Source organism: Chelon labrosus (genome assembly GCF_963514085.1).
Source record: "Chelon labrosus genome assembly, chromosome: 18".
NCBI classification, from domain to species: Eukaryota; Metazoa; Chordata; class Actinopteri; order Mugiliformes; family Mugilidae; genus Chelon; species Chelon labrosus.
In genome coordinates, this window is record NC_140351.1 from 24478254 (window position 1) to 24501460 (window position 23207).

General features: G+C 40.3%; 1 protein-coding gene across 1 annotated transcript; it reads left to right on the plus strand.

The window, feature by feature from the left end:
* Window positions 1–452: 452 nt before the first annotated feature.
* On the plus strand, window positions 453–20504 carry cUnh18orf63 (chromosome Un C18orf63 homolog). Its single transcript, XM_084565653.1, has 14 exons — window positions 453–892; window positions 1775–1853; window positions 2970–3026; window positions 3156–3394; window positions 8135–8211; window positions 8328–8404; window positions 8790–8929; window positions 9168–9264; window positions 10139–10224; window positions 10867–11053; window positions 12737–12929; window positions 13239–14035; window positions 14364–14447; window positions 20010–20504. The coding sequence occupies exons 1-14, from the start codon at window positions 726–728 to the stop codon at window positions 20130–20132; spliced, it is 2403 nt and encodes an 800-aa protein (XP_084421779.1). The 5' UTR covers window positions 453–725; the 3' UTR covers window positions 20133–20504.
* Window positions 20505–23207: the final 2703 nt, after the last annotated feature.

Genomic DNA, 23207 nt, shown 5'->3' on the forward strand with positions numbered 1-23207 from the left:
AATGTAAAGTAATAATGATAATTCCCAGCTAGTAAAAGCTTGCTGGTGTGACCGCTCTTCCCCTCATTCAACTCTTTGGCTACAATCCTGGAAGCTATTTCATTTTTCTAAATCTTATTCTATGGAATTGTCTGTTTTCTGTTATAATTGTTGTGAAATTAAGATTTATTTCAGAAAATAACTCCTCTCGTGGTCTACTGTGAATGGGAATACAAAGTTGGTGTCTTAATATTAATGTAAAATCCGTCCTAAAACAGTATTTAGGTAGTTTATGGTTAATTCCGTTTAGCTAACGTTAGCTAAGCATTCGCTTCAGTAAGCTAATTTGGTAGCTTGTTTTAGCTAACAGTAAACATTAGACTTTTAAATTTTGAAGTCAAAGATATACAATTAGTTGAGTGAGGCTGATTTAAACCTTTTAACTAATTGACTTAAATAACTATACTAGCTACAAATATTGTTGTCAGCACATGAGGTATCATTTAACTAGCCTACTGTTTCATTATAACAGCTGTCTGGAGTTCATTTTAAGCCTCTGAATCCTTCCATTAATTGTTTAATGAGCAAATATTATGTATACTTGTTGACCGACTTGCTAATGGATACTGGATATAGCTTGAGCCACCGGTTAAACTAAACTCCACCTGTCACAGATATTTCAGCATTTTAAAGTTCTTTTAATTCACGTGGAACGTCCCAGTCTTGTTGTGCTTTAGGAATCTCACATGATATTAGAAACTAAAAGCCGGTTCTGTTTGTGCAGGATGAGCAGATGCGTCCAGCCGTCGTTGTTTTTCCTCAGCCTCCCTGACCTGAAGAAGCTGGTCTGTGTCACTCTGTCTCTGCAGGAGGAGGACGACGAGCCAAGGAGCAAACAGATCAAGACCTGCAGGTTAAAACTCATGCTGTCTCAACAAAATTATTCACGCTGGTAATAAACTGTTTTCTGAGTTAACGCAGCTGTAGATTCTTTTTCAAACCCTGTTTCCGTTTGAATACCCACAGATATAGCAAAACCTGTGAATTAAATGGCCTTGTTTTTATATAGCACTTTTCTACCTATTGGTACTCAAAGCGCTTTACAGTCACAGACACATCTACCCATTCGCTCACACAAGCACACACACATTCACACACCAGTGCCACGCACTGAGAGCAACTGGGGGTTCAGTGTCTTGCTCAAGGACACTTCGGCATGTGGCACATTCCGGGGATCAAACCGCTAACCCTCTGGTTCGTGGACAACCCGCTCTACCTACTGAGCCACAGCCGCCCATGTGAAAAGTTTATTTATGCATTTTACATGTTAATCCTGAGTAAAGTTAGGAGGGAGGACAGGTGTGCTCAGTTTTTATGGTTCGATAATGACCTGATACTCACCTGGGATTAGAGGAAGTTGTTCAGATTAATGAAGTGGTACTCCAACCGCCCATTAACGTCCAGAGACACCAGACTCAAGGTGTGAACAGAAGTGAAACGTCATGGGGACAGATATTCAGACTGTGTTGTGAATTTTATAACAAATTATATCTCAGTCCACCTCCCCTGTTCAGAGAGGGGTTTCCTTTACTCTTCTTTTAAATCATCTACCTTTTTTGGCTAAAATGTGGACATTGTTGTCCTCTATAGAACATACAATGTCCTTTAGGTGTAGGTGGACAACTGAGTCCTGATATGAGGGTTACCACCAGTCACTTAGAAGGAGGAATCAGTTAAACTCAGCATTCATCTGTGGATGTGTCCAAGACCTGAGTGTGTTTATGTGTTTTCACAGAGAACTGGTGCTGCTGTACTCTGATGTCTTGGCCTCTCCAGCTCTGGATTCCTTCACTGGTATCACAGCAGTCATGGCTGTAAGAAACACACACATGTTTCCATCTCAACTAAGTCACACTAACCCTAGGGTATTTGTAGCCTATACCCTAAAACAAAGTCTCATCTGGTTTTAACCCTTTAAATTGCAGGTTGTGGGGCCCAGAAAAATGGCCCCAAAATAACAAAACCATACACACTCACAAATGCTCCTGTACTTTTAGGACACTTGTTACTGTAATCTCTTCATATGTGTTGCATTACTTATAAGTAATTTTATCTAGTTGTTGGATAAATGTCAGCACTTTAAACATCTAAAACTCTTAACTTGTCACCACAAACAGATAAATGGACACACACTCTTTATTTTCTTTGATAGCTGTGTCTTTCCTTTTTATTATAGTCTTTTAATATTTTATTTAACCTAACCTTTATTTAAATATGTATAGTACATGTTGTTGCTAAATATCCTCCATCATGTCTTGAAATCAGTTCATTAAACATTGTCATGTTAGCAGAGGTACTGGTACTGCTTAGAGCAGTGTGGTTGAATTTGTTTTTCTGATTAGGTGTGTTTGTGTAGTTGGGGGTAACATCGTTTACATCGTAAACCTGATGGCAGGAATGAATTATTTGGCTACGCTGCCGTCTACACACACTACCAGTACATGTAAAACCAGTATGAAGACACAGACTCTTTCCTCTGCTGCAGAGCGTGATAATAGCTGACAGATTTGATTTGTCCTTGCACAATGTACATTGTGAGTTAATTACTGATGTGCACATGTTGATGTATGTAACATTAAAATATCCACATGGAGTTCAGTATTTCCTCAATAATAACCCTTATTTCCCTTTATTAGCAGAGATTTCTGTCAGTGCTGCAAACACCTCAGCAGTGACATTACTCTGAGTATGGAAGTTTCCAGGGTTCAGTTCTAATCTGAACTTTGTCTCTAAAATAAATAACATCAGGGTGGAGATCAAGAGTAGATGGACAGATAGATTGCTTTGATACAATCTTCTGTTGCGCACAATATTCTACTGAACCCCAAATGTGAATAAAATGCTGCAGAAAAAATAATGTATTACTTTGTTTGTTCTGTGAGTGACACTGCTGATGTATTTTAAAATAATCTTCTCTTTTCTTCCTTAAGATCCAGTTTTTCCAGAGAGGCACCCTGCAGATGTTTGGGCAGAGACACAGTCTAGAGGTGGACATTTTGCTAGCTACTCTATGTTTACAATTGATTTAAATTGCAGATATTTTCAACTGACAAAAACTGAATTTTATGTTGTGTGTGCATCTGTCTGTGTGTCTGTGTGTGTGTGTGTGTGTGTAGCTGAGCTCTCCTCAGTGTGTGTTTCCAGGTGATCTCCAGTGTTGTCTATCCTTCTCTCTGATTACCAGACTGACTCCCAGCTGGAACAAAGCAGGACTCTACCTCATCTCAGGTATACTGCTCACTCTTTTTAACATGTCCAGCTGTCTTTACAGTCAAATGCCTTCAGGAATTGAAAAAAAATACAGCATATTAGTGGCTTTACGTTGTGCTCTAAGCCTGTTATTCTGCCTCCCTCAGTCATGAGGCATAATTTGATATGGTTAACAGTTTTTCTGTAATGGGACTGTCCTTCAGAATTCTGTATTGTCATTACAACAAGTCACTGTTTGCAAGGAAAGGCTTGGAAACACCAAACCAACATCAAAGAGTTATCGGCAACAAAGCCTGATTGTGTCTGCACCACAAGGTTGCTCTCACAATGGACTACAGCTAATGACCTGCTTGTACATACAGTATGTTCTGCACCTAAGAGGAAATAACTTTTCATACTGGCAGGTGGCAGTAGTTCATAATTCAAAAGGGGAAACAGGAAGAGCTACTATTAGCAGGGGGGATAGGAGTTAGGAAGAGCTACTGTTAGCTGGGAGGCTATGGAAGAACTACTATTAGCTGGGAGACTGGAAAGCTAGGAAGAGCTACTGTTAGCTGGGAGGCTCGGATGCCAGGAAGAGCTACTATTAGCTGGGAGACTAGGACGCCAGGAAGAGCTACTATTACCTAAGAGGCTAGGGAACAGGAAGAGCTACTATTGGCTGGGAGACTAGGAAGCTAGGAAGACCTACTGTTAGCCTTGGAAGGCTTGGAAGGCTAACAGTAGAGGCCTTAGAGGCTTGGAAGCTAGTGATAGGTACTGTTAGCTGGGAGGCTAAATAGCTAGGAAGAGGTACAAACCGTCTTTCAGAGCTGGCCTTTTCTGAATTATGCTGATGACTTGGTTTACACTTTATTCATTCTAGATTACCATGTTGTTGTGAAATTATTTGTAGATTTGAATGTTCACATGAGATGAAGGTCAAAACTAGCCACAGATGCTCATTGGCAGCCCAACGCTTGCCAATGGCGGACCATAATCAGTGTTTATTTCTGGAATGTATGAATGAAAATCAAGCTGTTGTCTGGTAGCTATCCACAAAATGATGGGTACAAACAAACCGGGTCGGTGTCATAAATAACAAAGCTAGCTTTATTGCAAAGATAGAAAAATGAAATCTGAATCAGCAAGACTATTACAGTTTTTACCCATTGCTTGAACACTGTAGACATATGCTTAAACCAAAGTAACATAACTTGAAGTTGTTGTTACTATGCCTTAAACAAAGTGTAACCATAACCTTAAACCATCTCATTACGTCGATCGTGATCGACCGGTAGATCGCGAAGGCATTGCGGGTAGATCGCGTGCCATTGAAAATTTTTTTTTAGATGTTCGTCTAAAACATTTATCCGTTGCAACTCCAAAACAAACAGCAAGACAAACGTTTATCTTTATTTATTTTTACTTTATATTTGCAACATGCCCTCAGTTCAGCGGCACACATCTATAGCCACGCACAACTTCCAACAACAAGTCAAGACTACCGCCTTTCGTAACGAGACAGCACTATTTTTCTAAAGGTGTTTTCTAAAGTGCACCAATTTTATATATATATACATATATATATATATATATATATATATATATATATACACACACACACACACACGGGTAGATTGCTTTGACTTGGTCATTGTAAAAGTAGCTCGCAAGCCAAAAAAGTGTGGGGATCCCTGCCTTAAACAAAAGCGCTGCTTTGCACTTTAGTTGAAATTCTGTAACACACTTGCCCCTTTCTGCAACACACTTGCTCCTGCACACTACACACTATTTCATACATAAGATACTTAGTTAAAAAATGAAATCTCTGTACCATTGGGACAACACACATAGGTTAATTGAAAGTACTTAGACACACACCTGAAAATACTTACTTAGGAAACTGAACACCAATCAGCCAGCTACAAAAACACCTCACTTAAGCCATTTTGAGAACTTTGTAAGCATGGAGGGAGGGAGAGCTAGAGGCAGAGGAAGAGGAAGACAGAGAGAGGGAGGAGGACGTGGTCGAAGAGCGCATGCAAGGACCATTATTTTGGATGACATAAGAGCAACTTTGGTGGACCATGTCATAAACCATGGCCTAACTATGAGGGAAGCTGGGCAGAGAGTCCACCCTAATCTATGCCGTTTCACAGTTTCATCCATAAAAAGGATATTCTGACTGGAAAACAGGTATGTCTTCAACTCTCTACTCTACTCAGACTGTATCTAGAGTATGTACAGTACTGTACCATATCACGCCACCATATCACATGTACTGTATTGCAGGGAGGCTAATGCTCCTTTTCAAACAAAAGTGGTAGTTTTGTGAAACATACCGTGATAATGTGTTGAGATGTTTCAGTACTGTGTATGAGAAATACAGTAAAGTACAGTATATTCAGTACTGTAGAAAACGAAGCAAACAATAACAATTTGTGGTTGGATTTTTCTACAGAATGGCTAGAAGACCTACTGGGGGGTGGACGCCAACGGAAGGCAGGATCCATAAGCCCACTTGTGCAGAATTGTGTTTTTCTGTGTTTACAGTAGTGTATTATTTGTTTTATTTTTGCTTTAACTGAATTTACTGTACTGTAAAATACAGTACTGTAATGTAATGATTTTGAATTGAATATTTCACTTTTGGTTGTTGTGAAAACTTTCCTTCTGTGGAACTGAATAAAAACAGTGAAAACAAAAGACTGCAGTGTTTTATATAAAGCAGACTGGTGTGTTGCTGCTGATCTGACAGTGTATTCATATGATGCAAGTGGGTATCATTTTGTCATCAGAGTGACATTTTGACAAAGGATTGTTTTGATAGCAGAGTTTCAATTTGACATAGATGTGAATGGTTTATTTCCCAGTGTTGTGTCTTATTTGCTTGTGTGAAGAGTTTTGACAAAATGAGCCAAGTTTTGCAAAACGTGTTCAAGCAATGGGCAAAAACTGTGATATGCTGTCAGTGTTTGAATGACTGTGCTATTTTCTTCACAGCAAAGTCCAGCCTGTAAGTGCTGTCAAGCAGGGTATTTGTAGCTTATCAGGGTAAGGGTTGTAATGTGTGTTCTTGTTTTTATTAAGCTGTGGGGACCAAACACTTGGGGAATACTTACATTGCAGGACCATGTTTAGGCCACTTTTGAAGGGTTTAAGCCAGTTGAGACCTGGTTTTAGGGAAAGTTATTAGGGTTAGGGGTTAGGGAATGCATTATGTCAATGGAAGGTCCTTATAAAGATGAGTGTGTGTGTGCGTGTGTGTGTGTTTGATAAAATCAAAGCTGAGTGTTGCAACACTCTGTCCAACCTTCACCTTGGATCAGTCTGACCTAGAATAAATGTGTGTGTGGATGTATTTGGTTTGTGTGTTCTAAATCAAATGGAAACAGCAGAGTATATTTCCTGTGTTCTACAGAAAAGCTGATATTTTACAAACTGCAAAATAGTTGTATGTTCATGTCAACAAACAGCTGCCAAAACACTTCATTTTTACATATCCACCTCTGCACATGTTCAATAACTAAGATACAGCAAGTATTTCAGACAGATTGAAAGATTGCACCAGCTGGACATATCAGCCTGAAAGCTATTGACTTTAAAAAGTATGACAACAGAGAAGAGCTGAACAAAAGCAAAGACATGAAAGATGAGAAACTAGATGTAAAATATTTTGGATATACCACAAATCTCTGGATCCAACCATCATTTTATACTGACTACCAATCTAAGTCCTGATACAGTTCTTTTAAAATATTTTTTTGCATATTTGTATATAAATATTTATAAATAAAAAATAATTCTCCCCTTGTCTTATGGATGGGTTTGAACAAAACAAATAACTAGGGATGCACCGAATATTCGGCCACCTAAAATTCTCGGCAGAAAATTACCCAAAAGTGCATTTTCGGTTTTCAGCCGAAATACTTTTATCGCCAAAACAACATGGCCGAAACAGGATGTTGTGATGACACAAGCAACAACCGCAGCCAGCACAGGCATGTCTGCCGTGTGGACGTATTTCAGTATATAAAGTATTATATAAATGTTATAGAAGACCCACTGATAGCGATTTGCAAAATGTGTGATGCTGAAATTTCAAGAGGCGTGCATCTGCAAAGAATTTCTCCATGTCGGGATTAATTTATCACCTGAAATCAAAACATCCAAGCCAGGATGTTTCCCAGTGATGATGCCGGTGCCCATTCCGCGATCATGATCTACCGGTAGATCGCGAAGGCAGTGCGGGTAGATCGCGTGCCATTGAAAAAAAGAAAAAAAAAATAGTCTAATCTTTTATCTTCTGCACTTCCAAAACAAACAGCAAGACAAACGTTCATCTTTTTGTTTTGTTTTTTCACTTTTTATTGCGACATGCCCGTTCAGGGACACACATCCACAGCCGTGCACAGCTTCAGTTAAGACTACCGTCTCTCCTAAAGGGAAAGCGCTATTTTTTTTAAAGGTGCAGTGCACCCATTTTTCTTTAATAAAAATAAAAACAAATATGCTCAGTCTAACCGCACAGTGCATCGATTCTGATTTCCAGCTGCAAAAGCTTCTGCTCCATTATTATTTAATGTACACATGAGTGGAGTCAAGTTAAACATTTTATTTTGAATTTTTTTTTATATTGTGCATTGTTGGAATGTGCTAAATAAATATTTTCATAATTTTGGAATTTATTTATTCTTTGAAACATTACTATTAATTTATGCAATTGCAATGCCTTGATTTTACTGAGGGTAGTACACAGTCATAGCCATAAATGCAATGGTACTAATAATTGTCATAATAATTTCTTTCGCTGTTTCTGTTTCGGTTTTCAGCCCCGGGTTCTCCATTTTTGGTTTCGGCCAAGAATTTTAATTTCCGTGCATCCCTATAAATAACCAACTAGTACGGCGGGAATATTTGTGTTCACTGTGTTCTTAGGTAAAGACTTCCTGACCAAACGAGGGAGGCTCGATGCTGTCAGTAAGTGTAACTCCTACATACAGGATTTATGTTCAGTTCGTCATCTTTTATTTAAATGTTTCTATTCTCTATAGCATGAATATTATAAAACATATTAATGTGTTCGTGTGTTATAGGCTTGGAGTTGAGCACGAGTGGGCGCCAAATGTGCATCAGCGTTGAAGCTAACACTGTCCTACTGGCCCCGGCCACAGTAGGAGAGCAAAAATACTGCATGATAATCACTGTTGTAAAGATATTTACACTCAATTAAATCCTGTAGTCCAAAAGAAGCTTCTGTTATTCAGCATTAGTTTTATATGTAACACTGTTGACTCAACTGTGTGTTCATTATGGAGGCTATTTGCCGTACCATTGAATTGTGTTTCTGTTATTTTGACATTGTAGTCAGAGGGTTGTCCTAAATAACAGAAACACTTAAGTGTTTAATTCTATTCACTTTCGCAGCACCCCAAACTACATATGTATATATAATTATTATTATCTGTATGTGTATGCAAATAAATCCCAGATGTGTTTTTTCTTTAAAGAATTAAAGAAATCCAATACAGAAGAGTGTTTGCTCTGTTAGTGTGTAGTGTGTACACCAGTGTGACTTGTATGTGTGTTTTCAGCTGGAGGACTTTGACCTTCCTCCATTAGTCCTGAGGAAGTTCTGGAGCGATCCCGACTTCATCCTCCACACAGGGGGAGCCATCTGGTGTCACGTCCTGCCCAGGTAGGATGGCTCCACCTGCTGGACGCAACACAAAAGGGCTTTTACAAGCTCTGTGAAGAGTTTAAAGATGTGTCTGCTGGTTTTTAATAACCTGTAATTCGAGGATGTTGTTCAGATTAACTGTTAACAGTTGTGTCATACTGAGTGTGAGCAGCAGGTGGAGCTGCAGCTCTGTTTAACAGTCAGTGATTCTGTCCTGTCACCTACTGACAGCTCCTCATCTCTGTGCATTTGTTAGCATGAAGAAAGGTCAGATTATTACCATCAGCCGTCAGCCGCCTAGAGACGGACGCTTCAAGACCTACAGAGATCTGCAGATCCACTGGAACCACCTGGTGAGCTCACTAATGCGTCATCATGGCCTTTTAACCACATACACAGCAACATGGGACAAAAAATACAACAAAAAATTAGTGAGATAGTTGCCACACAAGACAAATGTGACAACTATCTGCTTGGTGCCGGAGAGAGTTGTCATGGCAACAGATGCAACATGACTCAAAGGGAATTGAAGATAATTTGAGGATATTGTATGTACAATCTATTATTAGATTGTACATACAGTTGTAAACATTCAGAGTGAAGACTTAGGCCCCGTTCAGACTTTGCATGAACATCCGTCCTGGCCAGGATTCAACTTTAAGTAGCTCACACCTGACATTAACATGCATCTCCACAACCAGTTCTTGAGATCTGGTTTTTCTGTATGTAAATAATATTGCTGTCTCTCATGGATCTCTACCTACTGCTGGATCAGAACCACGAACAGCTGTGTGTTGTGTGTGCAACATGACTTGGACAGATAATCAATATTTTGGAACAAGTCTGTCTCTCTCACTGAAAGTGTTGTTATTAGAGACAAAGGACTCATTGTGTGTTTACACTACCAAAGGAGTGAGGTCAAACGTATGCCAGATCATTTCCAGATGTGGTCTTTGATCAGATCACTCAAATGTGTCCTGGTTGTGTTTACACCTGTACTTTAAGCTAGACCTTGTTAAAGCAAGGAACAGGAACAGAGCCTTCAATCATATCAGGGAGTGTTGTAAATGATTGTTAACCTCACCTGCATTGTGCTTGATTTTATTCAGGCAAAGCTGAATAAAAAAAGATTTTTGGGAGACATATTAACACTAAAACACTGATTTCATATTAATGAAAGTATGGAGCAGTACTGTTATCATCCCTGACACAGTGTGTGTTTTCCAGTATGGTTACAGACTCCCTGAGCTGCCAGAGGAGGAGCTGGTATACTGCAGCGTCTACTTCAAACTAGTGGGAGAGAGACTCTTCACGTATGCTTAAAGACACTTTTATGTGTATTAATTAGCCAAATGTTGGAATGTTGTAAATTATTGTTAACCCCACCTGCAATGTGCTTGATTTTATTCAGGCAAAGCTGAATAAAAAAAGATTTTCTGGAGACATATTAACACTAAAACACTGATTTCATATTAATGAAAGTATGGAGCTGTACTGTTATTATCCCTGGTATACTGCAGTGTCTACTTCAAACTAGTTGGAGAGAGACTCTTCACGTATGCTTAAAGACACTAAAATTATTATGTGTATTATTTAGTCAAATGTTGGACCTTTTTCTGAGAAATTGTTTTAAAGCACATTGAAGGTGGTTTAACTTAAAACTCTTGATGTTATTCTGCAATAATACAGTTAAAATACCAAGAAAGGAACTGAAATCAGTGTAAGTGAGATTACTAGAATTGGTCAGTGCAGTTATAATCAGTATGAACCTGATGGTTTACTAGTTTCAGTGTAGACAGTGTAGAGTGTAAAGCAAACTGCAAAATAATACCAATTCTAAAACCTTTTTTTTCTATTTTTTTGACACCATAGGAAAGAATGAGAAAAAAAATATGGCAATTAGTTTGTTGCTCTTGATAAAAGTTGAACCTTTCTTTACCCTCCATCCTGAGCAGCTACCCTTTGAGCTGTATCCGCCTGCAGCCAGTGCAGCGCTGTCCTCGGGTCAACCTGCAGGGGGCGCTAGGCTCCTTCCTGTCTGATATCAGGGGTCGACTAAAGAGCGTTTGTGGCTTCCCTGCACATCTGACGAGCCAATCCAGTTACCACACTGTCAGTCTGAACGCTGCGTCCTCCGCACAGGTACACACACAAAACTATTGTTAACTACTTGTTTTCAGTCGTACCTCTGTGATACAAACATTTGGATTTGTCAGAGAAAATGGCCCTTGTGTGGAATACATTTTCCTTTGCTCTGTGTGAAGATCACGGCTTGCAGTGCTATGCTGGAATATCCAAACTCTGAAGAAGCATTCAGATAATTTACCTGACTAAAGTGAGCAATATAAGAATGTATGCGGTATATCGGTGACCATCTATGAACGTCTGCAGCTTTTCAGATTAGTCATCATGTTGAATCAGAGTGAGTTGTTAAGAGAGATCACTCTGGTTGGGTGATCAGTTTCAGAGAAGGTGATGAAAGGAACAAGACGACAAAGAGGCTCTCCTCATTTTTCTTTATCTCGCTTGAACATTGAAATATCCACAACTATTTCCACAACATGATGATCTAGAATGGATAAAGTGTAGACCAACTGATTAGCATGATTCAGTTGAGGCCAGTCCTGCACCACAGTTTGTGGCTCTTTCTAGCTTCGCAGACTCCCAGCTAACAGTTCTTCCTAGCTTCACAGGCTCCCAGCTAACAGTAACTAGTTTCCCGCCTTCCAGCTAATTGTATTCTTCCAGTTTCTTCCTTTGAATGATGAATACAGACTACTGCCACCTGCTGGTAGAGTTACTTGCATATGTACCAGCTAGTCGTTTGCTGTAGTCTTTGTGGTGTGAACAACTTTTTTTTCTTTCTGTCTTAGCTCTGTTATTCTTTTTTTCATTCTTTGACACTAACGCACACATGAAGGTTATTTTATTTGTGAAGACTGATGTGGCAAGAGAGGAAAGAAGGATTATCAGAGCATTTCCCTCCCTGTGAAAATCTTCAGGATTAGGTTTATGACCACTGAGGTATGACACTGAAGAGAAAGAGCAGAGAAGGTCCTCTCAGTGAATTCATCTTTATGATACAGATGTCAAAAAGAAGGTCACTTTTGTGCCAAAGAAAATGTCTGCCTTATCGTCTCTGGCCTCTAAAATGATTTATTTTCTTTGTAGATAACTAGAAGCATTAATCATTTTCTTATCATGGCCTTGTTTTAATGAAGAAGGTTGAGACTTGTTTTAAGAAGCTTGTGAAACACTTCTTGTGAATAAAAATCTGACCTTTTTATGTGAAACACTTCTTTTATAGCCCCAATAAATTGGTAAAACTTGTGCAGGGGATGTTTTTCTCTTTAATACATTTAATAAAAGTGTTCATCCACTCGTCGGTTTCCTGAGCAGCTCTAAAACTTACAGTGAAGTCTGCTGAAGCTATAAACTCTCTGTTCTGACACAGTAATGAAGCTGGAGGAATTAAAGTTATTTCTCATTCTGAAAGCTCATTATGTAGCTGCAGAGGGAAAATACTTTCTTATTCACAGGGCACAGCTGAAGAGGATTTTATGAGCTTGAGAAACGCTTCACAGTGAAGCATCCACAGAGATCGATTCAGTGCTCACAGAGTGAAACTAAAATATTTATAGCGGTCAGCCGGGAGGCAGCAAGACTTAAGAGGTCTTTTCTGTCCGGGGGAAGGCTGAAAACCTCTCTTTAGACTGGAGTCCGTTAAACATAAGCTAAACAATTTTGGCTTACAAACTTTAACATCATGTTCTGTGCTCATGTTGTAAGTTTAACTCTGTTTATTCTCCTCTTCTTCCTCCTCAGGTGTTGAATGGCGAGCACATCAACCTGACCACCTCCCTCTCCATCAGGCCAGTCCTCACCCAGCTCCCTGCACCTCCTCCTTCCCAACCAGTGAGGCCCTCCTTCAGGTCTCAGCCACCAGCCTGGACCGCCCCTCTCACTCAGCAGGAAGGAGCTCTTGATCTTCTGAATTATGGGCGTGGGTTTGGTGAAGGTCTGACACAAACTCAGGGATGTAGAGCAGATGGAGACTGGCTTCCTTCCTCCTCCTCATCCCCCTCTATCTCCTCCTCATGTGGGTCTTTTTCCTTCCCAACTCCATCCGTTTCTTCCTCATCATCTTCTCATCTGCATTGCTTCCCACCAGCTTCATGCCTGTCCTCCTCCATCTCCTTCTCCTCCTCTCTCCCTGCCTTCCAAACAGCTTCATCCCTCACCTCCTCCACCTCATCCTCTTCTCTCCCAGTCTTTCAAACAGCTTCATCTATCACCTCTTCCATCTCCTCCTCATCTTCTCATCCAGGCGTCCAGCCAGCTTCATCCCTCACCTTCTCCTCTTCTCTCCCTCTCCCTCTCTTCCAGCCAAATTCATCCACCACCTCCTTGTCTTCTCGCCGTGTTTTCCAGCCAGCTTCATCCGTTGCCTCCTCTATCTCCTCCTCTTCTCTCCATTTCTTTAAGCCAACACCATCCCTCATCGCCTCCGTCTCCTCCTCAGGCCTCTCACCTCCTCCTCCCCTAGTGAACCCATCTCCTAAACTGGTTCCCATCTTCAAAAACAAGCATCCATCCCGCCACATCAACCTCGCCCTTCTGGGCCAGAAGCAGAAAGAGCAGCTGAGCAGAGGAGGGGAAGAGAGAGGGAGGGTGACACTACCCTCCCTTGGGAAGAAGACTAGTGCTCAAGCTTCTTCCTTTCCTTCTTTGTCAACTGTACCACTCTCAAATCTTCCTCCACCTACAATCCCTTTCTTCAGCCGTCCCTCCAAACAGCTCCATAGCAAAACCACTCCTCAGCCGTCAGCTCGCTCCAAAATCAATCGTATCTCCAGTCTCAACTCTGCATCAAAGTTTAGACCCGGGCTTATCCTTCCTCCAAAGCCGGAGTTCAAGCTTAAATCTAAGTCCAAGCCCAAAACCATCATAAGGGCCAGCAGCTTTGAAAACAACACTCGCACTGACTCCAGTGGAGGAATGAAAGAAAAATCAGCTAAAACAACATCAGCTGCATCACCACAGCCTCTGACATCTTCTGACGTCTCCACCAACGAAACCTCCAACAGTTGCAAAAAGGTCAGTTCAGTTACTTCCAAACTGCCAAAATAAAACATAATTCATTGGCAAATTTAGTTTTTATTTTCCAGATTTTAAAGAATTAAGTCATGCAGATGCTGACTCATTGATGCATCTCAAACTATACTGTTTATTCATCTGTTATCGTCATTTGGTTTCATTGTGTATGTTAACTGTTAAACTGTCATTGTGTTTTAATGCTTAGAAGCTTGTGTAGCAGGTATCATTAGAATTGAATGGCTTGATGATGATAGTAAGCACACACTGCAGCTGAAAACTGAAAGGCTGAAAAAGAAGCATTAGTGACTTCTCAGGTGTTTCCAGACTGTCCTATGGTGTTTTTTTTTTTTTTTAGAAAGTTGTTTTCAACTTAAATCCGAAGAAATCCAGAGCAGCAATACAAGATGTGGATGTGGAGGAAATGGCCAGAAGCAACCAGGTGAGCAGACAAACTGAACTGGCTTCTCTGGTCCTCCTTCCCGCTTCTTCTCCTCTTCCTATCAATGCCTGTAGCAGTTTTGCACAAAAGGGTCCAACAAACAATCAGTAATGACAAAATATAGCGCAAAAGAAGAAAATGGAATCCAGAAAATCCCAAAACCCAAATGACACAAAACACAAGGAACAGAAACACTCGAGGGAAAACTTCAGGAAAACAAAACCTGACTTGAAATTAAGCAGACAGTGGACATTACTCAATACCAAGTATGCAAACTTCAGAATTACCTACCCGGTCCGGTAGTTTGGACTCAATACATTTGACTCTGAAGCACAGATGGGAAGGAACAGGTCATTCTATAATTATCAGCAGCACACTTATTGATGGCCAAATCCACACAAGTTACCTGTCGGTGCATCCTCAATAAAACGGGCGGGGCAAGAACATGTCTGGTCATTTGGGCTGTACTTGGTCAGATGAACTGGAACCATACTTGGGCAGAGGCTGATGACGATTCACAAGGACAAATGCATACTGAGAAAGTGGAAGTTAACTGGAGTATAAAAAGGCACCAGGTTACAAAATTAAAACAGGAAAAGACAACCCAAAACCAAAATGCTTTGATGAGTCATTTATTTCAAATCAAATCAAAATCAAGCTTTACTGTCATTTTGACATACATAGAGCTGTAATGCCGACAAAATGAAATTGTGTTTCTCTCTACGATCTGTGCAGACTTAGAAAAATAGATAAAAGATTCAGTTCCAATACTAAAAGACTTAAGTTAAAATAAAATAACTAAAATACAAAGTGCATGGTGCACGGTGCCCCTCCCGGGTCAGATCAGCAGTTCACCAGTCTAACTTCTAGCTTGTGGGAGAAAACTGTTGCGCAGTCTGTTAGTCCTGCTCATGATATTACGTTACTGTTTGCCTGATGGCAGCAGTTCAAGGAGTTTATTGAGGGGGTGTGAGGAGACTCTGATGATATTCCGTGCTCTATGGAACAGGTCTTGAATAGGAGGCAGTGAGACTCTGATTACTCTTTCTGCTCCCCTCACTATCCTCTGGAGTACCATGAGGATTTACAATAGGTTAGCACACTCTCCTCCACTCCTCTGTAGAAGTTTGTGAGGATGCGGGTGGGAAATGAAGCCAGCTTCAGTTTCCCACAAAGTACATTCTCTGCTGGGCACGCTTCACAATTGCGGTGGTGTTTTCTGACCACATAAAGTTCTCTGAGAGATGAACTCCAAGGAGCTTGATGTTACTCACCCTCTCAACTGTTGAAGCACTGATGCAGAGGGGTGTGTGCTCAGGTCGAGACTTTCTGAAGTCGACGATCATCTAGTTCGTTTTGACTGCGTTGAGCACCAGGTTGTTGTCTCTGCCCTCAAGATGTTTCCCCTCTTTCCTGTGCATTGCCTCCTCATTTCCGTGGATGAGTCCCACCACTGTGGTATCATCTGCAAACTTGATGATCAGGTTCTCCTTCTGACCTCCTTATTTGATGTTGAGATAAGGCTGGATATTATAACTGATTTCCAGATTTGATTCATTGAGAAATATTTTAGATTTAACCAACACATTTTTTTGTGGAGGAAAGTTGGTCTGGAGTCTCTCGACTGGGAACTGATTATGCTCCAACAAAGACCTTCCAGGCCAATCAAATTATTTGGGTGGGCTTTGGGTGCAGTAGAGTTGAATTTTCTTAGCAGGTATGGCAGGAAAAGCAGGAGGGCTGAAATACACGACGCATTCAAAGAAGCAAGATTGGATTAAATAATAATGGTCAGTTTAATAAAGTCTTACGATAAAGGTAACAAAAAGTGCTGCAGAGAGAGGCAGGTTAATCCAAATAGTCCAAAGGTCAAAAAGAGGTCAAGAGCAAAGAAACGCAGGCAAGGAATCACTAGGAAATTGCAGGTGAAACATCCAGAGAAGAACACAGGCATATCCAGGGTGAATTAAGAGAACAGATACACCAGAAAACACCAGTGTAAAGCTTGGTTTATAGTCCTGCAGCCAGTCCTTGTGGGCCTGTGCCATACACCGTGGAAAGCATTTAGACCTGTGCACTGTGCCTGTATGGTTCTGTAATTACTTCACTAAAACACTAGGCGACAGCAGGTCAGCTTTGTTGAGTTTCACTCTGTACTTCTAACAATGGCAAGGGAAACTGAGCAGCTCATTTTGGAGCTGAAGTTAATAAATGTGGATCAGCAGGATCACTGCAGCACAGAACATAGAGAAGACATCTGAGTAGATGGTGTGTGTAATACGACGAGTAGCTAAAACCTGCCAGTGGTTACACACTGACTAAAAGTGAAATTGCTTACAACTGTAGCGGAGCCTCTGAGTATCTGGACTAAAACTTTCCGACTAAATTTGATATTTAGTCTGATGGTTGGTGGTGGTCAGAGCCTTTGAGTCGTCTCTGTGTTCTCATCAGTTGCTTTTGAGAAAGGAACTCTACAGAGACTCCAGAGCAGACACCAATCACGATGCTAGCATGGCAGTGCTGCTTTCCAGTGCATTTACAAGTTGTATGCAGTTAGTTTCCTCTCACATAGACCTGTGTGTTAGGTTGATGTGAGTATGAATGGTGACCCTCTACGGGTTAATACAAAGGGAATTTCCAATTACAATCAGCACAAGTCATTGAAATGAAATCTTAATGTTAAGATGTTAATGTTAATGTTACTTAATGTATGCTAATTAAAGACAGAATACAGTAACATCTTTACTAATTACACTTTTGTTGAATAGTATCAGTTGGTAAAACTGTTTGAACTGGGTTTTTCATCGTTGTTCAGATATATTCATTATGCCTGAATATTTTTTTTTTTTTAGGTTTTATTATAGTTAAGTAGTTAACCAAAAGATTAATTGACTGCTCAGAAAATAGTCGGTACATTAATTAAAGAAATAATCAACAGATGAATCAGTTGAAAAATATTAATTTGTTGCAGCCCTATTTTGTTCACGGTGGAGCGTGAGCTGGTACGGAACAGTTGAGGTGTGATGAATTTCCAGCGTATCCTATTGTTTTGTATGTCCACCTTTGGATTCCACATAAACATCTTTTAGGAGGCCTGCACACATTAACATGATGTATTAAAGTGTGTTAGTGTGATGAATAGCCAAGCAGCGGTCAGGCAGCCTCCTTACAAACATCCTTTCAAAGCAGGGTAAGGACTGTAAAAATGATGAATGGTTAGGAGGAGGTGGGAGTCCACAGGGAGCTGAGCACATTTATAACCACATTCATCAGATTTACAGCTTCAACCTGCAGAATCAAGAACAATAGATCTGTTATATTTTCTGTTTTGCATAGTTCCGTCCGTATATGCAGTGAATAGCGCAGTACAGCAATAGTATGGCTCTACTTTGTTTTACATATACAACAGTATACCCTAACCCTAACCCTTTTGACTGGCCCAACAGATCTTTGTGAGATGAATCGAGCAACCCACGACCAAATTTCTGCTGCAAGACTTTTGTGGGTGAGGGAAGTTCGGGCTAGCTCCTAGGCTAATATGATAAAATTATTCATTCATTCATTCATTCATCTTCTGTACCCGCTTATTCCTGTTAAGGGTCGCGGGGGTCTGCTGGAGCCTATCCCTGATAAAATTATGAGATTTTGAAATTTAATTTACACAAATATGGATCTAAACTGCAACTTGACTGTTACGACCTCAAGGCCGTTCGTGTTGGTGCTCAGTTCAATTAATATAATTACCTTACATTTATCGCGTAGTAAGATTGAAGTCTGTTTCCTCTACTTTACTTGAAGTCCTACTTTAACATGTTCTCATGTTCTTGTTTTGTCACTGCATTAATAGGTGTTTTAGTTTCCCTAATCTCTTATCTCATGCTGGGTGTCTGCAGCTTGATGAGTGTGCTGGTGACGGAGGTGTGATGTTTTCAGCCTGGGAGGTTTGAGATTTACTCCCACAAACAGATTTTATCGCCTGTCATGTACAGCATCTCAGTCGAAAGTCATTTGATTTACAAAGCTGTGATCAGCAGGGGAAACATCCAGAGAAGAACACATGGTGTGTTCAGCTTCATTTCTGCATGTTCATCTTGTACTGATGGACTGTAAGTGACTTCGCAGTGCACTGATTATTAGCAGATTACTGTTTGCACATTAACACGCTAACCTGGAAGCATTTCTGACCTTCACTGCTGCAGCTCTAAAATAATATAATAGATGAAGGTGTATCCAACAAAGGTTAAAAAAGGCAACTGGACTTCAAGTCCAGGTACCTTTTTTAACCTTTGTTGGATATACCATGACCTGGATGACTGAGAACCTTCACAGAGATAGATGAAAGTGTGTTGCTACTGTTATTTGTTTGATGAGTACATTTACATGCACCTGATTTGGATTCAGGAAATGAAAGGAGGAAGGTCCGAAGCAGGAGAAAAGAGTCCATTTTAATGGGACTTAACAAAAAGTGCTTCAGAGAAAAGTAGGATGAATCCAGAGTCCTACAAAAGACAACACAGATTCGTACTTCACCTAAAGAATTATGAGAAAAGATGATGCAGTCAAAGAAAAATGCAAACCAGAAAATTCAAAAACCACAGAAAACATGGAACTCAGAAAACAAGAAACTAGTTTCTTGCAAGTTAGAAATACAGAGGAATGGACAAATAACAACGGGAAAGAAAGGACTATATACTGTACTCAAAGAACTAATGGAGAGAACAAGGTGATCAGGTGAAACCAATGAGCGTGGAGCAAACTATCACAGAGGGAAGCAAAACTAATTAAAAGATACAGATCATTTATCAATCGTTATCTAATCCCTTCTTCATTCTGGGAAACCTGGCTGTACCAGTTCCACACAAGTTACCTTACTATGGGTCCCTGATAAAATGGACAAGGTCAACAACACATCCTGGTATTTGAACTGTACTTGGACAGAGACTGATGACTTTTCTCAAGAACAGGCAAGACTGCATGTTGAAAAATTAATGTAGGAACAAGGAACATTTCACAATAAGACAGGCAGTAAGCAAAATGCAAAGCAGAGAAGAAACCTTCAAAGTAAAACAGGAAAAACATACAAGAAAATCCAAACTGAATAAAAGTTTGAGCAAAATAACAGAAAAAGTCCAAACTAGATCAATTGAGTGCTACAGCTGTAATTTTTACAACTTGTAAAGCTCAAAGTCTTCGGCAAAAGTCAACATTAACTGTGGAAAAACAGTGTGAACAGATTCGTGTTTTAAAAAAATGACAAATCAAGAAAGTAGTAGTGAAAGGACATAAAAGTACAAGTAAAACTACAGGATTGTTTTATATGTCTTTTTGATTGAAAAGTCAAAAACTAAAATATCCAAAGGGTTGGATCTGACATTTTGTGCTGTTGGCAGCTTTTTTCTTGCAGTGTTTGAATGTAGCATCACTCTCTTGTCGTTGGTGTTCACTGAAGCTTCCATTGGTTCTGATGTCAGCTGTCCTCACCGTCTTTTATAGTTGTCTGCAACTCTGCTTGTCGTTCCTCATTTTTGTTTTGTTCATCTTTCCTTTTCTTGCTTTCTCCAGCTATCAAAGCTGAAATCTGCGACTCTGTTGATGTGGCTGAAAGAGAGAGGAGTCTTCGTTGGTGCCAAACACAAGAAGACAGAGCTGATGCTGAAGGTCATGAGCTGTCTGGCTGAGGCCTGAGACACACACACACAGCACACAAACACATCTACTTTATAGACTCACTCTGGAGTATTAACGCTGTGCTAAGCTTCTCATTTAAAGATTTGATGTAAAATCTGGCCGTCTTATCTGCCTGAATCTCCAGAGTGCAGCTGGAACAGATCAGAGCATCTCATCCTAATTGAGATCCTGAAGATTTGCCAAAATGAAATTCTAGTGTCAGTTAAAGCCACAGCCTGGTCCAGTGGAGGAAATGACAAATCCAAATTAGAAAGTTGAATGCAAAAGTGTTCTTAGTTTCTTCTTTTGCCTCTTTGGCTTTGTTTGATTTGTGCGGCATCACATCGTTCCAGTTCATTGATGCTACACACAGGTTTTCTCATGCAGCTATAATAGCTGTTACATCACTTAAGAAGATAAACCACATTTAACATATGTAGGTGATCTAATTCAATTTTTCTGCATGTTGTTCAAAGGTTTGTGTCTTTTTGAATTTTAAATATTCTGTATAATACCACCAGTATTTATCTTTCAACTGCTTACAGTTATATTTATTTTATTTATTTTTACTAAAGAATAAAAATTATTTAGACAAATTAAAGTGCATCATTTTATTCACTAAAATCTCATTCTACTCCAACATTTCCTTTTACTGTTTCTTTGAAGGTTTGCCAGAGGAGCACTAACTTGTGCTGCTATCTTAGTGAGGAACTTACTTTGACATAATGTATTTCCTAGCCCCATTGACCCATTCATTCATTCATTCATTCATTCATTCATTCATCTTCTGTAACTGCTTGTTCCTATTAAGGGTCGCGGAGTTCATAAGTTCATAAGTTCAGATATAACAGTTGTGTTTTATGTCTTATGTCACATTCCTTGTGACACCCTTGTCTGAAGAATCAGACACAAGGTCATGGACAGCCAAGGATCATTGAGAAGACTGGCCATGTGGTCTGATCCAACAGATGAGCTACTGAAGCTTAAACTGCTGCATTAAATAGCTGATGTTTGTTCTGATAGAAAGGAGTCAGGACACTCAGTGGATCACAGTTTGGTGTGTATAAGACTGTGTAGCTGCAGACCAATCAAGGCGTCCACGCTGACTCCTGTCCACTGATGAAAGCTCCTACAGTGAACACGTAAGTGTCAGAACTGGACCACTGAGATATGGAAGAAGGTGGTATGGTCTGAAGACAAGCCGGTTGAGGCAGTGTGATGCTCTGGTCACATCATTTCCACTCTTTCATGGAAACCTTATTCTCTGACGGCCTCTTTCAGTAGGATAACACTCCCTGGTTCAGGAATGGTTTGAGGGACAACAACGAGTTCAATGTGTTGATTTAGTCTCCAGCATTTGTGGGATGTTTTGGACCAAAAAGTCTGATCCATGGAGGCCTCACCTCTCAACTTAAAGGACTTGTTGCTAACGTCTTGGTGCTGGATACCACAGCACACCTTCAGGGGTATAGGCAGGTGGTCATAATAATGTGTTTGATCGGTGCAACGACAGAGCAAAATGTGAGTATCTTTTCTGGTGTCCTCTGTCTTGTGTGGATTTCCCTCTGATTCTGAGCAGTTAGTAGAAGATAAACTGGCAGCATGTTCTGCTATTTTTTTGTCTCTCTAATTCATGTGAAGGTGATAAATTTAAGCATTTAATAATAGCTTGTTTTAGTGCACACTCAGTCAAGAAACATGGTGAATCCAGGCTCTTCTCTTTGTTGACTAAAAATCTCTCTCTTCCTGGGAACAAGACTAAAACAACTCTAAAGACTCCTTTTCAAAATACACAGAGCTCAGATGATCCTGCTGTGTTTGCAGAGGGAAACATTTATTATGCAGTGTAAACATCTTAGTACTCCGCTTAGTGAGAGCAACATGTAATCTGCTCTAAATTTTATTGTGATTATAAAAACGCTAATATTAATTACTTGGCTCGGTGGAGGGAGATCTGTGTGTTTGTTTTTGGGAGATCAGATACCAAATGTGCAGTGAAAGGAGGGTTTTCAAAATAAACCTCTGCTGCAGTGTCTCTATTCTCATAGAACTGTAGCTGCTTTTGTTTTAAGGTCTGTATCATAAACAGTATGGTCTGAAAGTGGAGGCATCTACTACATACACAAGTCAGACAAGTTTGATTTTTCCCGGAACAGATGCTGATTCACAGAAATTCCCACACAATATCAGTTTGTCTGAGCAGACACCTGTTGTTGTTGCGGCTGTTGGTGTATCATGTGAAATCAGTTTATTGTGTCCTGTCCAGCAGACTACCCAGCTCCCCCTTCCTCCAACGCTCTTTCTGGAGTCTAATGTTTCCCACAATGCATTTTGATAGCTTCCCCGTCAGGAAACCCTATCCATTACTATGGGACATTTGGGACCGTTTGGAATTATTCCTTCATTTTAGACACGCTGCTGGTGTGTGAGTGTGTGTGTGCGTGTGTGTGTGGGTGTGTAGAGTCAGATTCCCTGCAGATGAAATCACTGCTGGCTGTCAGGCGGTCATCGTTTCACACTCTGAATATCAACAGTGCTCGGCCTCTGGCTCGATCCATCGAGTCATGTCTGAATCTGAATGATCCAGTACACATAGAGACACACTCTCTCTTTGTATATGTATTTCCTGACAGTTTGGAGTCTGATAGAAAGCTAAACACCTGCTGTCGCGAGGGTCTTTGGGGCGGACTTGGAATCTAAACATAACAGTCGTGTTTCGATTGCTTTAGAAAACTAGGGCACCTGGACTTGTAGAGTTTCTTGAAGATGTTTCATCCAAGTCCTCATTTCTAAATGACTGGTGGAGAGTTGGGGTTTAAATATCATCAGAAAGTCACATGACTACCGTCTGTTAAGTTCAACTGGAACTGAAGGAAATTGTACTATATCATATAGGGAAGGAAAACAGTGTCCTCCAATTACAGGGTAAGTAACTGGTCATTAACAGGTCCTAGTCATGTCAGGATGGTTTCACACCTGGGTCGTTGTTTTGAAACCGGGCGCGATTGTCCCTGAGCTTGGTTTGTCTGTTCTAGTGTGTGAACACAGCAATCTCACTGACAAATGAACCGAGCTGAGTCCAGTTAGAGAGGG